Source organism: Prionailurus bengalensis, chromosome B4, assembly GCF_016509475.1.
Source record: "Prionailurus bengalensis isolate Pbe53 chromosome B4, Fcat_Pben_1.1_paternal_pri, whole genome shotgun sequence".
NCBI lineage: Eukaryota > Metazoa > Chordata > Mammalia > Carnivora > Felidae > Prionailurus > Prionailurus bengalensis.
This window is the reverse complement of record NC_057358.1, coordinates 37299339-37316329: the sequence shown is the minus strand read 5'-3', so window position 1 is coordinate 37316329 and position 16991 is coordinate 37299339. Positions and strand designations below refer to the sequence as shown.

General features: G+C 38.7%; 1 protein-coding gene across 1 annotated transcript in view; it reads left to right on the top strand.

Annotated features, from left to right (window-relative positions):
- The window catches only part of CCDC77 (coiled-coil domain containing 77), a 30658-nt gene that overhangs the window by 12588 nt on the left and 1079 nt on the right, over positions 1 to 16991 (top strand). The window contains 8 exon segments of the mRNA XM_043561422.1: positions 394 to 407; positions 410 to 489; positions 1736 to 1811; positions 9152 to 9243; positions 10429 to 10577; positions 13197 to 13416; positions 15676 to 15801; positions 15903 to 16055. Of these exon segments, the coding sequence (XP_043417357.1) occupies positions 394 to 407; positions 410 to 489; positions 1736 to 1811; positions 9152 to 9243; positions 10429 to 10577; positions 13197 to 13416; positions 15676 to 15801; positions 15903 to 16055 (910 nt within the window).

The following is a 16991-nucleotide window of genomic DNA, read 5'->3' as shown; positions in this document are numbered from 1 at the left end:
TCTCCCATTCTGAGTGTTGCCATTTTATTCTGTTGATAGTCCTTTGATGCACAAAAGTTTTTTATTTTTGTAAGGTCCAATTGGTATATTTTTCTTTTTGTTCCTTCTGCTTTTGATATCATGTTTAAAAAATCATTGCCAAATCCAATATCACTTTGTTTTCTTCTAAGAGTTTTATAGTTTTAACTCTTATATGTAGGTCTTTGATCCATTCTTTCTGAATTAGTATAAACACCTGATGTTTTAAAAATTAGAGCTAAGGTCTAAATATATCTTACTCAATTTTAATTTGATGTTGCCATTGTCGTAAAAGTAAATCAGAAAGGAGGTCTTTTAAATAGGAAAATTTACTTCCTCTGAACACAATATGTGCTTACTCTATGAGAATTGCAGGGAGCTAGAAGACAAGAAAAGATTCAGAATCTCTTGACCCTTGTGGGCACAGACACTGGAGAAGTGACCTATTTTTATAAGGAGCCTCCAAACAAAGTAAGTAATCTTTGGTAGAAGATAGAAGGAGAATTAAATGTCATAACCCCTAAGTTTTCAGAGCACTTGCTATAATTACAGACAGTTTTATGACTTTATTTATTTTTCTCCGAAAAAACCTTGGGAAGTAGTATTGTTTACCCCATTTTATTGTTTGGAAATCTAATTTTTTTAAAATGTTTATTTATATTTAAGAGAGAGAGAGACAGAGTGCGAGCTGGGGAGGGGCAGAGAGAGGGAGAGACACAGAATTTGAAGCAGGCTTCAGGCTCCGCAGAGCCCAATGTGGGGCTCAAACTCACGAACCCCGAGATCGTGACCTGAGCTGAAGTCAGATGCCTAACCAGCTGAGCCACCCAGGTGCCCCTATTGTTTGGAAATCTAAAGCATAGAGGAGTAGATGTTTTGGGGGGAGATTAGAGAGGAAAGCAGGAGCAGAGTTAGTGTGGGAGCAAGTTGCAATACTCAGGTTTCTTTTCTTTTTTTTAATTTTTTTTATTTTTGAGAGAGAAAGAGATACACAGAGCATGAGTGGGGGAAGGGCAGAAAGAGAGGGAGACACAGAATCCCAAGCAGGCTCCAGGCTCCAAGCTGTCAGCACAGAGCCCGACACAGGGCTTGAACTCATGAACTGTAAGATCATGACGTGAGCTGAAGTCGGTCGCTTAACCAACTGAGCCACCCAGGCACCCCTCAGGTTTCTTTTTTAATCTGAAGTTTCTGCTGATAATAAAAGTAATGCATGGTCTGTATTAAAAACAGATAGATTTGAGAAATCGATCATATAAGAGTGGCAGTGTCGCATAATTCTATATCCCAGAGATAAAACTCTTTTTCCATTCATATAGAAATATTTGTGTATGTATAGTATTTCCATTTTTATACTTGTATAAACAGTGCCTCAATGAGCATCTTTATGTGTATCTACATATACATTTTTGGTGTTACCGTTATTTTCCTAAAGGCCTTTGTCAAGGATCCCCTCCCCCTTTCTTTCAGCAGATATTACTAGAAAACTCTGAAATTTAATTTTTTTAGTTTGTATTACCAGCACTGAGTTTTATCCAATTTGTTACTTTGTCCACTTTGGTATCTCACATACATGACATCCTTATATGATTATGGCAATTTTGACAAATTTGATATATGAATAGTGTTTGACCTACAGAAATAAAGCTAAAAAGTGAAATATGACATCTTATAGGAAGGCTAATTCTATACTTTTTTTTTTTTTTTGCCTTTTCAGGTCAGCATTTTCCAAAAGACTCTCCAGCCTGTAGGTATATGTGAACAGAATGAATTTTCCTCAGCTTTCAGAGCAGGTACTAGCCACATTATTATAAATTCTCATTGATGCAGTATTCAAAAACATAGTGCACATGATTAGAAATTTTTTCTACTATGTAGTGATAATGAATATTCAGTGCTCGCTTCGGCAGCACATATACTAAAATTGGAACGATAATGAATATTCATAGTGATGTCTTTGGTGGTTTCAGATTTCACTGAGTTTTCTTTCCTTTAACCTTCCTTGATGTTTTAATAAAGTAAAATAAAAAATACATAATTAACATGATGATAAATCATAAAACAGACTTGGACAACTTCTGGGATCACAGAATATTAATTCGATTCTAAGCCTCAGTCTCTTTCTTTTTTTTTTTTTTAAATGGAAATCTTAGTTTTATATCTTTGCCTCTTTTTAGAAAATTAAGATGTAACTGACATATTACACTTGTTTTAAAAGTACAACATAAGGATTCAATATTTGTCTGTGTTACGAAATGATCACCACAGTAAGTCTGGATAGCATTCATCATCCCACATGGTCATGCATTTGTTTTTCCTGTGATGAGAACTCTTAAGATCTGTTCTCTTAGCATGAGGTTCTTAAATCATTCTAGGAATTTTGTTCAGTGTAATTTTAGTGTTGCTTGTTTTTTTTAATATAATTTATTGTTAAATTGGCTAACATACAGTGTGTGCAGGGTGCTTTTGGTTTTGGGGGTAGATTCCTGTGATTCATCACTTACATACAACACTCAGTGCTCATCCCAACAAGTGCTCTCCTCAATGCCCATCACCCATTTTCCCCTCTACCCCACCTGACCCATCAACCCTCAGTTCTCTGTATTTAAGAGTTTCTTACAGTTTGTCTCCCTCCCTCTCTGTTTGTAACTATTTTTCCACTTCCCTTCCCCCATGGTCTTCTGTTAAGTTTCTCAAGTTCCACCTATGAATGAAAACATGATATCTGTTTTTCTCTGACTGACTTATTTCACATAGCATAATACCCTCCAGTTCCATCTACATTGCTGCAAATGGCAAGGTTTCATTCTTTCTCATTGCCAAGTAGTATTCCATTGTATATATAAATCAAATTTTCTTTATTCATCAGTTGATGGACATTTGGGCTCTTTCCATAATTTGGCTATTGTTGAAAACACTGCTATAAACATTGGGGTATATGTGCCCCTATGAATCAGCACTCCTATATCCTTTGGATAAATTCATAGCAGTGCTATTGCTGGGTCCTAGGGTAGTTCTATTTTTGATTTTTTGAGGAACCTCCACACTTTTCTAGAGCAGGTGTGCCAGTTTGCATTCCCACCAACAGTGCAAGAGGGTTCCCATTTCTCCACATACTCGCCAGCATCTGTTGTTTCCTGAGTTGTTAATTTTAGCCACTCTGACTGGTGTGAGGTGGTATCTCAGTGTGGTTTTGATTTGAATTTCCCTGATGATGAGTGACGTTGAGCATCTTTTCATGTGTCTGTTAACCATCTGGATGTCTTCTTTGGAAAAGTGTCTGTTCATGTCTTCTGCCCATTTCTTCACTGGATTATTTGTTTTTCAGGTGTTGAGTTTGGTAAGCTCTTTATAGATTTTGGATATTAACCCTTTATCCGCTATGTCATTTGCAAATATCTTTTCCCATTCTGTCAGTTGCCTTTTAGTTTTGTTGATTGTTTCCTTTGTAGTGCAGAAGCTTTTTATCTTGATGAGGTCCCAATAGTTCATTTTTGCTTTTAATTCCCTTGCCTTTGGAGATGTGTCAAGCAAGAAATTGCTGCAACTGAGGTCAAAGTGGTTGTTGCCTGTTTTCTCCTCTAGGGTTTTTATGGTTTTCTGTCTCACATTTAGATCTTTCATCCATTTTGAGTTTATTTTTGTGTATGGTATAAGTGGTCTAGTTGCATGTTGCTGTCCAGTTTTCCCAGCACCATTTGCTAAAGAGACTGTCTTTTTTCCATTGGATGCCCCTTCCTGCTTTGTCAAAGATCAGCTGGCCATACACTTGTGGGTCCAATTCTGGGTTCTCTATTCTATTCCATTGGTCTATGTGTCTGTTTTTGTGCCAATACCACACTGTCTTGATGATTATAGCTTTGTAGTAAAGACTAAAGTCTGGGATTGTGATGCTTCCCGTTTTGGTTTTCTTTTTCAACATTACTTTGGCTATTTGGGGTCTTTTGTGGTTCCATACAAATTTTAGGATTGTTTGTTCTAGCTTTGAGAAGAATGATGGTGCAATTTTGACTGGGATTGCATTGAAGTGTAGATTGCTTTGTGTAGTATTGACATTTTAACATTTATTCTTTGAATCCATTGAATGTTTTTCCATTTCTTTGTGTCTCATTCAGTTTCCTTCATAAGTTTTCTATAGTTTTCAGCATACGGATCTTTTACATCTTTGGTTAGGTTTATTCCTAGGTATTTTATGATTCTTGGTGCAATTGTGAATGGGATCAGTTTCTTTATTTGTCTTTCTATGGCTTCATTATTGGTGTATAGAAATGCAACTGATTTCTGTACATTGATTTTTGTATCCTGTGACTTTGCTAAATTCATGTATCAGTTCTAGCAGCTTTTTGGTGGAGTCTTTCGGGTTTTCATGTAGAGTATCATGTCTGTGAAAAGTGAAAGTTTACCTTCTTCTTTGCCAGTTTTGATGCCTTTTATTTCATTTTGTTGTCTGATTACTGATGCTAGGACTTCTAACACTGTGGTAAACAACAGTGATGAGAGTGGACATCCCTGTTGTGTTCCTGATCTCAGGGGAAAGCTCTGTTTTTCCCCATTGAGGATAATATTAGCTGTGGGCTTTTCATATATGGCTTTTATAATATTTCAGTATGTTCCTTCTATCCCAACTTACTTGAGGGTTTTTATTAAGGAACGATGCTGTATTTTGTTTTGCATCTATTGACAGGATCATATGGTTCTTATCCTTTCTTTTATTAATGTGATGTATCACATTGATTGATTTATGAATATTGAACCAGCCCTGCAGCCCAGGAATAAATCCCACTTGATCCTGGTGAAGAATTCTTTTTATATGCTATGGAATTCGATTTGCTAGTATCTTGTTGAGAATTTTTGCATCCATGTTCATCAGGGATATTGGCCTGTAATTCTCCTTTCTTTGTGGGGTCTCTGTGTGGTTTGGGAATCAAGGTAATACTGGCTTCATAGAATGAGTCCAGAAGCTTTCTTTCCATTTCTAATTTTTGGAACAGCTTGAGAAGGATAGGTATTAACTCTGCTTTAAATGCCTGGTAGAATTCCCCTGGGAAGACTGGTCCAGGACTCTTATTTGTTGGGGATTTTTGATAACTGATTCAATTTCTTCACTAGTTATGGGTCTGTTCAAATTTTCTATTTCTTCCCATTTGAGTTTTAGTAGTGTGTGGATATCTAGGAATTTGTGTATTTCTTCCAAGTTGTCCAGTTTGTTGGCATATAATTTTTCATAGTATTCTCTGATAATTATTTCTAGTTCTGAGGGGTTGGTTGTGATAAGTCCATTTTCATTCATGGTTTTATCTGTTTGGGTCCTGTCTTTTTGAGGATTCTGGCTAGGGTTTTATCAATTTTGTTTATTTTTTCAAAAAAAACAGCTCTTAGTTTCATAGATCTACTGTTTTTTTTGGATTTTGTATTGTTTATTTCTGTTCTAATCTTTATTATTTCTCTTCTTCTGTCTTGGGGTTTCTTTTCTGTTCTGCTTCTATATCCTTTAGGTGTGTTGTTAGATTTTGTATTTGGGATTTTTCTTGTTTCTTGAGATAGGCCTGGATTGCAGTGTATTTTCCTCTTAGGACTGCCTTTGATGCATCCCAAAGGGTTTGGACTGTCATGTTTTCATTTTCATTTGTTTCCATATATTTTTTAATTTCTTCTTTAATTGCCTGATTGATCCATTCATTCTTTAGTAAGATGTCCTTTAACGTCCATGCATTTGGAGGTTTTCCAGACTTTTTCCTATGGTTGATTTGAAGTTTCATAGCATTGTGATCTGAAAATGTGTATGGTATGATCTCAGTTCTTTTATATTTTTTTGAGGGCTGTTTTGTGACCAGTATGTGATCTATCTTGGAGAATGTTCCATGTGCACTCGAGAAGAATGTGTATTCTGCTGCTTTTGGATAAAAAATTCTGAATATATGTGTCAGGTCCATCTGGTCCAGTGTATCATTCAGGGCCATTGTTTCTGTATTGATTTTCTGCCTAGATGATGTGTCCATTGTTGTAAGTAGAGTATTAAAGTCCCCTGCAATTACCATGTTCTTATCAGTAAGATTACTTATGTTTGTGATTCATTGTTTTATATATTTGGGTGCTACCAAATTGGGTTCATAAAACTTTATAATTGTTAGCTCTTCTTAATGGATAGACCCCGTAATTATGATATAATGCCCTTCTTCATCTCTTGTTACAGCCTTTAGTTTAAAATCTAGTTTGTCTGATAGAAGTATGGCTACTCCAGCTTTCTTTTGACTTCCAATAGCATGATAGATGGTTCTCCATCCCCTCAGTTTCAATCTGAAGGTGTCCTCAGGTCTAAAATGGGTCTCTTGTAGACAGCAAATAGATGGATCTTGTTTTTTTATCCATTCTGATACCCTGTATCTTTTGATTGGAGCATTTAGTCCCATTTATATTCAGTGTTATTATTGAAAGATATGGATTTAGTGTCATTGTGTTATTTGTAGGTTTCACGCTTGTGATGTCTCTGGTCCTTTGTAGTCTTTGCAACATTCCCCTCACAGAGTTCCCCTTAGAATCTCTTGCAGGGCTGGTTTAGTAGTGATGAATTCCTTCAGTTTTTGTTTGGGAAAACCTTTATCTCTCCTGTTCTGAATGACAGGCTTGCTGAATAAAGGATTCTTGGCTGCATGTTTTTCCTATTCAGTACATTGAATATTTCCTGCCACTCCCTTCTGGCCTGCCAAGTTTCAGTAGATAGGTCTGCTACTATCCTTATGTGTCTACCCTTGTAGATTAAGGCCTGTTTGTCCCTAGCTGCTTTCAGAATTCTCTTTATCTTTGTATTTTTCCAATTTCACCATGATATGTCGTGCAGAAGATTGATTCATGTTACATCTGAAGAGAGTTCTCTGTGCCTCCTGTATTTCAATGTCTGTTTCCTTACCCAGATTGCGGAAGTTCTCAGCTATAATTTGTTCAAGTAAACCTTCCATCCCTTTCTCTCTTCTTGTTCTGGAACTCCTGTGATACAGATATTATTCTGTTTCATTGAATCACAGTTCTCTAATTCCCTCCTCGTGGTCTAGAATTTTTTAATCTTTTTTCTTGGCTAGATCTTTTTCCATCATTTTATCTTCTATTTCACTTATACTCTGCTCTGCCTCTTCAATCCTCGCTGTCACTGCATCTAGTTTATTTTGTACCTCATTTACAGCATTTCTTAATTCATCCTGACTACTTTTTATTTACTTGGTCTCTGCAGCAATCGATTCTCTACTGTCTTTTATGTTTTTTTTCAAGCCCAGTGATTAATCTTATGACTATTATTCTAAATTCTGATCAGATATAGTGTTTATATCTGTTTTTATCAACTCTTCAGCTGTCAGAATTTCTTCTGAGGAAAATTCTTCCATTTTGTCATTTTGGCTAGTTTTCTGTCCCTTATGTGTTTTAAAAGCTTGTTATGTGTCCTGCACCTGGGAGCACTACTATATTAAAGAGGGGTCATATACTGTCCAGGGCCTGGCCCTTCAGGAGGTGTTTTTTGCAGTGTGTTATGTGCTCTCTGTTGTTGTGACTCTGGTTGCTTTATCTCCCTACTCATAGTGATGTTTTGGACCCTCCACCAGGTGTGCTTTGATTTGTTCATTGAAGTAGTCCTGGAAAAAAAATTTTTTAAAAAAAGGGGGTTAGGGGACAGTGGTGGTGGAAAAGGCCCTGTCCTGTACAAAGAGAGAAATAACAGGGGCGGGGAAAAGGAAAAAAAGAAAATTAACTGGGCAGAGAAACTATATGGCTTAATCCAGAGAGAGAAGAAAATAAAGAAGGAGATATAGAACAGGTATAAAGAGAATAGGTTAAATATGTCTGCTTAAATAAACTAACAACCAGAATACAGAATAACCGGACTAGAGAAGGGAAGAAATAAGAGGGAGAAAAGGAAGAAAACATATATATATATACACATATATATATACACATATATATGTATATATATATGTGTATATATATATATGTATATATGTGTGTGTATATATATATGTATGTATACACACACATACACACACACACACACATATATATGTGTGTGTATACATGTGTATGGGTGTAAATACACACACACACATATATATGCATATAATAAGAATGATCCAAGAATTAAATCAGAAAATGCAAAAATGCTGGACTGATATCTGATGGTGCCTTGGAACTGGTGGCAGCACTGGTCTGGAGGAGAGGCTGTCTGGTCTGGTTAGTGTCAATCTTGCTCAGGTAGACACCCAGTTACCAGGTGCAGAGGGGCGTGGTTTGGTGTAGGCGGGTTCCGCCTCCACTGTGGGCCCTCTGTCGGTTCCCTGAGGCCCCACCTTTTTGGTGATGGGAAGAAAAATGGTGACATCCCAGGCTCTCCTCCCAGACCCCCGGTGTCCCAAACCACTCTGTTCAGGCCATCCTCACAGTACTGCACAGTGGGAGTGGGGCTATTTTTTTCCCTCTCTCTCTTGCTCCACAGTCTCCCATGCCTGGGCTCATCTGGGGTTCAAACCCAGATGTCTTAAAGGGTCCTGCTCTGGGCACCCCACCAAAGGGCCTCCTCTCAGTGCCACATGGGTCCGAACGAGGCGGTTTGTCCTGCTCTACTGACTCTGACGCCTCCCTGGTGCTAGGCTGGGATTTAAACCCTGATGCCTTAAAGGGTCCTGCTCTGTGCACCCCCCTTCCTGGGAAGTGCTGCTCCACCCCACCGATAAATGGCCTCTGACTGGCAGGTGCAGGCAGGGTCCTAGCATTGCTTATTTTTAAAATCCCCATCTTTAGAAAATTGGGTGATAAATCACAACCAAATGTTTAGACTTAGTTTTCCTTATTCCTTACCTTTTCTGATTAAATAATATCTTATGAAGAGTATAGATACAACTCCAAAGGAAAATTTAGTGTTTATTCTTTAGAAAGGTGAATATTATTATCCAGAAGACATCCTGGCATAGTTCCTTTAGAGAGATTCCCATTTGAAAAAGTATTACTATAGCCATTGGATGTTTTCATTCTTCTTCCTTTTCTTCTCTTACAGGTAAACCCAACCAGACTCCTCTGCAGAGCTAATGTTGATGCTCAAATAGCTAAGAAAAACTAGGTAAGGGTCTTGATTAATTTTTGCTTTCTGTTTTAGATTCTAAAGTAAGCAAAAGAAAACCAGCAATGAGAGAGAAAGAAGAAAGTTCTGAGCAATACCAGGGAGACATACAAATACTTACCCTGCAGGTAAAGAATTTATTTTGGCAGACCAGAACAGTTTCTGTCCACAACTTTAGCTTTGTGTAGCATACCTTTGTTATCATGTAAATATCTTCTTACATGCATGTTACATCTATTCATCAAGTGATAAAGAAAATATAGGTTGTTCCTAATTTCCAAGGAAATTATTTTATATCTTAAAACCATTATTCTTTTTTGAGCCATTCTAGAACGCTATTCTGAACCTTCTATTCCTTCAGCTTATATACAAAGCCTTACCCAACAAAACTATCATACAGTAAGAATTCCCTTTGTGATTGGCCTAGGGGATCTGTGCTGATAGATTGACCTCTGGGGGGGTAAATCAGTTTATTTAAGTGCATGTATTCTACGGGTGCCTGGGTGGCTCAGTTGGTTGAGTGTTTGACATCGGCTCAGGTCATGATCTCATGGCTCATGAGTTCGAGCCCTGCATCAAGCTCTGTGCTGTGACCTTCAGATCTTCTGTCCCTCTCTCCCTCTGTCCCTCACCCTGCTTGCACTCTCTCACAAAAAATAAATAATTTTTTTTTTTAAAGGTACATTGGCCTAGGAAAGTCATGAATCATCCTATTACCATCTGGTAATTGTGTATCATTTGCAACCAGGATTTTTCATCTAGTTGCACTCAAGTTCCTGTCCTTACTGGGGAGGAGTAACAACAGAGCAGTGTGTTGCTTTAAATGACAGTTTCTGCCTTTGGCTAGTATCTCCATTTGGAGTCATGACAGCCAGAATCAGAGAAGGAAATTACATTATACTGATTTTGCCCCACCTTTTAAAGTGAAAAATGAAGAAGAGTCATTCTATTTCTGTGCAACGAGGGGTTCTTAAGAGGAAGACAGTCCTAAAATTCCAAAATAGGAGATAGTGAAAAGATGAGAATCTTAGGGTAGAGGAAACTGTATTTTCTAGCTTTTTGTGTGTGATGTAGATGCTTTGTTTAGTGTGGACAGAGCTTGCTCTTTTGTAGCCTAACCCCATTTATAAGACATTAAATAAAAAGGAGAACACTTAAGATTTTTCTTCTATTTGTTTTGCTGCTGTGCTTTTGTTTGTGGGTTTTTTGTTTGGCTTTTTACACTTTTCTGGAGCAAGGCTGGCTTTTAGAGGTAATAAATAAATGGAAGCAAAGCAGGAGTGGATATGCCACACCCCGTTTGGCCTACCTAGGTGGAAGCGCTGCAGGCTCAGCTGGAGGAACAGACCAGGCTTTCTCGAGAGCAAGTTGAAGGGCTCATAGAGGATAGACGGATTCGCATTGAGGAAATACAAGTGCATCAACAGAGAAATCAGGACAAAATCAAAGAGCTTACCAAAAGGTGAGTGTTCAAGAAAGCTGTACCTGACAGATTTTTGCATTTTTCTGAGTGGCTTAAAAGTGGACGGTCCTGGGGCGTCTGGGTGGCTCAGTTGGTTAAGTGTCCAACTCTTGTCCTGCCCTGTATGCACAATAGGCACGCAATAAACATTGAGTACTTGGTGATCCTTATCAAACTGCACCTTACTGCTTCTTTTCTGTGTTAAACATTCTACATTTAAATTTTTTTTTTCATGTTACGTTTTTCATCGCTTTATTTTTTTTTATTGTCATCTTAAACTTCTCTAGTGCCTCTTCCTCCACTTGAAAGTATGGGGATTAAAATTGGATGTGATACTTAAATTAAGATTTCTGGCCGCTGCAGAGTAGGAACTGCTTTCTGGCTCTTGCCGGCTCTGTTTCTTTGAACACAGCAGTATGTTTGCATTTGGCCAGCACTCCTCCACCTTCATTTTTATTTTTGGTATTTTGGCCTTATGCATAGCATTTTCAGTTTTCATTGGATTTTAATTGTTTTTAAGGGAACAGTGTCTTCATTATTTATTTATTTATTAAAAAAAATTTTTTTTTAACGTTTATTCATTTTAGAGACAGAGAGAGACAGAGCATGAATGGGGGATGGTCAGAGAGAGAGGGAGACACAGAATCTGAAACAGGCTCCAGGCTCTGAGCTGTCAGCACAGAGCCCAATGCGGGGCTCGAACTCACGGACCGCGAAATCATGACCTGAGCCGAAGTCGGTCGCCCAACCGACTGAGCCACCCAGGCGCCCCTAGGGAACGGTGTTTTTAAATTTTCATAGTAATTTGTAATTTTACAATTGTCTTCTAGAATATTAATAACCATCCTGGTTTAACATCATCTACATATCTGAGCACATGATCAATCCCTTACATTAGATAGATCATCCTAAGAATATTGAATGGCATGAAATCCAAGGCCATTAGTGACTGTCTTTTGGGTCTCTTTCAAACCACTTATACATTAACAAGATCCTACTCACCCACTTTGTAATTGAGAACATAATGTAAGATAGAATAAAATAACTTGTTGAAAGCAAGAGAGATCCTTGTGGTAACTGAATCAATCTCTTTCTTTATACACATACATGTATACCTGAACATATATACATTCATCTGGTGACAGTTATCCTGCTTTGTGCCTGCATTATGCTATTATTTTCCCTTCTCTGCGTATCCTATTACTCATGAAAAGAACTGAGTGTGTCTGACATTATTTGGTCAGTGGAAAATTACAGTGATTGCCTCATGGTATTTCATATTCTTTGCAAGCAGTTTGATCATTTGATACAGTATTTTTCTAGGTGTTGATGTTAAACTGATGAACTGCTAACTTCTAGATAGATTTTTTTTTTTTTTTGAAGATAGAACATCATTCGTCTATTCCAAAATCTCAGTAGTCGGCGAGAATCTATTCAGTACTTTGTGTCTGTTTAGTAGCTGGTACTGTCCTTGAAAATCTGGTGGTAGTAGTGCAAAAGTAAATGATAAATAAGGTATAAGCTTTCACTCAGGTTAGAAAATACGCACGGTGGGACACCTGGCCGGCTTAGTTGGTGGAGCATGTGGTGCTTGATCTTGGGGTTGTGAGTTTGGGCCCCACGTTGGGTATAGAGATTACTTAAAAATAAAATCTTTTGAAAAGAAAAAGAAAAATAGGGCATCTGGGTGGCTCAGTTGGTTAAGCGTCTAACTCTTGATTTCGGCTCAGGTCACAATCTCCTTGTTAGTGAGTTCAAGCTCCATGTCAGGCTCTGCACTGATAGCATGGAACCTGCTTGAGATTCTCTCTGTCTCTCTGTCTCTGTCTCTGTCTCTCTCAAAATAAACTTTAAGGACACCTGGGTGGCTCAGTCGAGTGTCTGACTTCAGCCCAGGTCATGATCTCACAGTTCTTGAGTTCTAGCCCCACATTGGGCTTGCTACTATCAGTACAGATCCTCTGGCCCCCCATCTCTCTCTGCCCCTCCTCCACTCATGCTCTCTCCCTTAAAAATAAATAAACTTAGAAAAAAAAGGAAAATATGCCTTTTGATAGTTAAAACAGCATCATATATAAGCAAGTGTCGGATTGTAGTACAGGCATAGAGATTTAAACTGACATGGAATTTTGGAGAATAGAGAAACTAAATGGGCTTAAAGTTGCCACGATGTCTCCATGGAGGAAGTTGATCTTGAGAAAAGGATAAGATTTGATACCAGGCAGTTTACGTGTGGAGCACAGCATAAACAAAAGCAAAACTCTTTGACATTTTAGAACTTGTGTTCACCCTCAGTCAGGGAATAGTCCACATTTGTGCAGGCTATGTGCGAATATTTCTATAGGTCTTTTAATTATATAACCTGAAATTTAGGAAAATATCTATAAAGCCCAGTCTGTTAGCCAGTGAGCAAGGGTAAGTACAGTACATTTTGTCTTGTAAAACATGTAAGATTGCCAGTGACCAGATTAAGTGTGTTTTTAAAAGTGTTAATGATATTTTACAGAATTCACGGATTTCACAATTTTTAAAGAGCCTATATCTTCCCTTTGCCTGAATAACTATGTGTCATAGGTGCCATGTAAGCTTCTTCGTGTCCACATTTGTATTTTCTTTCAGTCTCCATCACACCCAAGAACTTCTCTATGAGAGCACCAAAGACTTTTTGCAACTCAGATTTGAAAACCAAAATAAAGAGAAGTCATGGATGCTTGAAAAGGATCATTTGATGTCAAAGATTAAGCAATACAGCATGCAATGTAAGAAGAAAGAAGATAAAATTAGAAACGTTTGGCCAGTCATTCATGAGAATCATCATCACCAAAATGAATATGTTAAGGTAGTTTTCTTATGTCTTATAGAAATTGTTAATTTTTCTGGAAAAGTTGAAAGAATTCAGAGAATTTCAAAGAACCTGAGAATTGTCATACAAGATTCATTCAGTTCCCAAAGCTGTTACAGCAGCAGCCTCAAGAAATAGGTTTTTTTGGGACACCTGAGTGGTTCAGTCAGTTAAGCATCCAACTTTGGTTCAGGTCATGATCTCATGGTTCTCAAGTTTGAACCCCACATTGGAGTCTCTGCTGTCGGCATGGACCCGCTTGGGATCTTCTATCTCCGTCTCTCTCTGCCCCTCCCTGGTTCGTGCGTGAACTCTCTCTCTCTCAAAAATAAGTAAACATTAAAAAATAATAGTAAAAAGAAATATATTTTTTTTAAGTTTATGTATTTGAGAGAGAGAGAGAGAGAAAGAACATGAGTGGGGGAGGGGCAGTGAGAGAGGGAGACGGAATCCCAAGCAGGCTCCACATTGTCAGCACAGAGCCCGATGTGATGCTCGGGCCCACGAACCGTAAGATGATGACCTGAGCTGAAACCAAGAGTTGGACGCTCAACTGACTGAGCCACCCAGGCACTCCAAGAAATAGTTTTCAAAGAGTAGTGTTATCATTACAGTGTTTGCATATTTAGAAAATTAAACTACTGATTGATTCGTTTATTCATTGAACAAATACTTATAACACTCCTACTACGGGCTAGGCTCTGGAGCTACAACAGTAGATAAGTTAGACCAGGCCTGCCTTCATGGCATTTACATTTTCATGGGTGAGAATGGGGACATCTGGCTGGCTCAGTTGGAAGAGCATGTGGCTCTTGATCTTGGGGTCATGAATTCGAGCCCCACATGGATGTAGAGACTACTTAAATAGATAAAAAAAACTTTAATGGGTAAGAAGGAAACATTAACAAAGAAAATGATTGGGGCGTCTGGGTGGCTCAATCAATTAAGCGTCCAACTTCGGCTCAGGTCATGATCTTGTAGTTCGTGAATTTGAGCCCCATGTCATGCTCTGTGCTGACAGCTTGGAGCCTGGAGCCTGTTTCGGATTCTGTGTCTCCCTCTCTCTGTGCCCCTCCCCCTCCCGAGCTCTTGCTCGCTGTCTCTCTCTCTCTCAAAATTAAATAAACATTTTTAAAAAATGATAGATTATTAAAAAGTAAGTGGTATTAAGGAATTAAAAAGATTGTATGAAGGTTGTATGTAGTTGCTAAAAGTCTACTTTCGTAGGGAAGCACGGGGACCCTCTGTTAATGTCTGATGTTTTTGCTGAGACCTAAAATGGTACAGAGCCTGTTGTACAGACCTAGGGGATGAGCATTTCAAGCAGAGGGAAAAGCAAATTTAAAGTATGTTCAGGGAGGGGCAGCTGGCTGGCTCAGTCGGTAGAGCAATTTCATGAGCTCGAGCCCCACATTGGGCGTGGACCCTACTTTACAAGAATTTTAATTTAAAAAGAAAAGTATGTTCAGGGAAGAGGGAGAATATCATTGTGGTCATAGAGGAATAAGCAAGAAGGAAGTGGAAAGCAAAGAGGTTGATGGGTTGGGGAGTGGGGGCAGCAGCCAGTTGTGGAGGATGCCTTCTAGGGCCTTTACATTCCTGGTGAGAATAATTTAGCTGTAAACATTGTACCTCTTTGAAGGATTGTGTGTAAGGAAGAAACATCTGATTTAGGTTTTTGTAGATCTTCTGGCTGCTTGATGGAACATATATAATATTTGTTGTTGTTTCTATTTAAAGGAAACTTCAGGGGCGCCTGGGTGGCTCTGTCTGATGAGACTCTTGGTTTCAGCTCAGGTCATGATCTCACGGTTCGTGAGATCAAGCCCGCATCAGGCTCTGCATTATTAGTGCAGAGCCTGCTTGGGATTCTCTCTCTCTGCCCCTCTCCTGTTTGTGCTTTCACTCTTTCTCAAAAATAAACTTAAAAAAAAATTGAAAGTTAAATAAAGAAAAACTTCAGAAGTGTGTCCCAAAACATATATTGTAATGTCTTACTTGAGATAGTTCTGAGCTCCATTATCTGATTCTTCTCAGATCCAAGATATTTGTTTTATTTTAAAGAATTTCTACTATGTACACTTCAGAAAAAGGTTGAGAGAGTCCTCTAGAAATAAGAGGCTTTCACATTCTCTCCAAAGTTCCTTGCTGTCTTGTTCCTTAACTCGTTTTAGACTTAGGGAAATCCTTTCTTTCCTTGCCTAAGTGCTATTTGAATTACCAAAATTGTAATTTTTTTCTCCTTCTGACCTGCAGTCCCTAAAAGATAAGTTAGTACAAGAGAAAAAATTGTCCAACATGTATCAAGAGCAGTGCATTTCCCTAGAAGAAGAACTTGCCCGAATTCGTGAGGAAGAGAGAGTGAGGAGAGAGATCTTCAAGGTACAAAATTCTCTGCCACCTCTGATGGAGTGGGAAGTGCAGATGGTTTGGGGAATGCTTCCCTCATCTTCAAAAATGCCTTGCCCTGTCCCTATATTTAGGATCGCACTAACAAGATGGGGAGGCGCTTACAGGTGATGACAAAACGCTATGAGGCCTTGGAGAATCGGCGTATCTTGGAAGTAGAAGGCTTTAAGACAGATATTAAGATTCTCCGGCAGAGGCTGAAAGACTTGGAGCAAATACTCTATAAGGTAATTGCTAATTCTGAATGACCAAGAGGGAGAAAAGGGGTGCAGGTGAGGAGACGTGGCCGTGAGGCCTCCTCAGAAGAGAAATGTGTAGACACACCTCACTAAAATCAGTTTAGCGAGTACACACCAGAGGGAAGACTAAGTAGACTGAAATCATTGATTGCATCAGTGTACTTCTGTCTTAGCTAAACTTAGCAGAAAGCTTCATCCTTCCCCGTTCAAGAAGTAGAGTACAAGGGGGCGCCTGGGTGGCGCAGTCGGTTAAGCGTCCGACTCCAGCCAGGTCACGATCTCGCGGTCCATGAGTTCGAGCCCCACGTCAGGCTCTGGGCTGATGGCTCAGAGCCTGGAGCTTGTTTCCGATTCTGTGTCTCCCTCTCTCTCTGCCCCTCCCCCGTTCATGCTCTCTCTCTCTCTGTCCCAAAAATAAATAAATGTTGGAAAAAAAAAATTTTTTTTTTTTTTTTTTTAAAAAGAAGTAGAGTACAAGAACTGTGTCTATTTTACCAGTGGAGAAAGTGAGTAATTGAGTAGTGAAGTAATTTCTCCCTATCAAACACAGCTTTATTTAGAATCCAGGTTGCCTCAGGATCCTTCTTAAGGAGATTTAACCAGTCATCCACATATCTTCAATGATTGCTATGTGCCAAACAAGGTCAATTGTGGAAAAGAAGAGATGCTTTCTTTGATTCTTTGGCAAATTTACCAGTAATGTTCATATCAGTGTCTTTTTTTACTCATTATTTATGATCTCTGTCCCATGGCTTCTTTACTGCTATGTGGGAAAGCCAAGAGTCTCACGCCTTTTCTGCTTTAATTGTACTCTACATTTTCCTTCTTTTAGTTAGTCGTTAAGCAAACTAAGGACTGGATTTCTCTTATGTACTACAAGTCTCACAAAAAGGAGCCAGAGAGCCCAGCCTTTCTGACCGATTT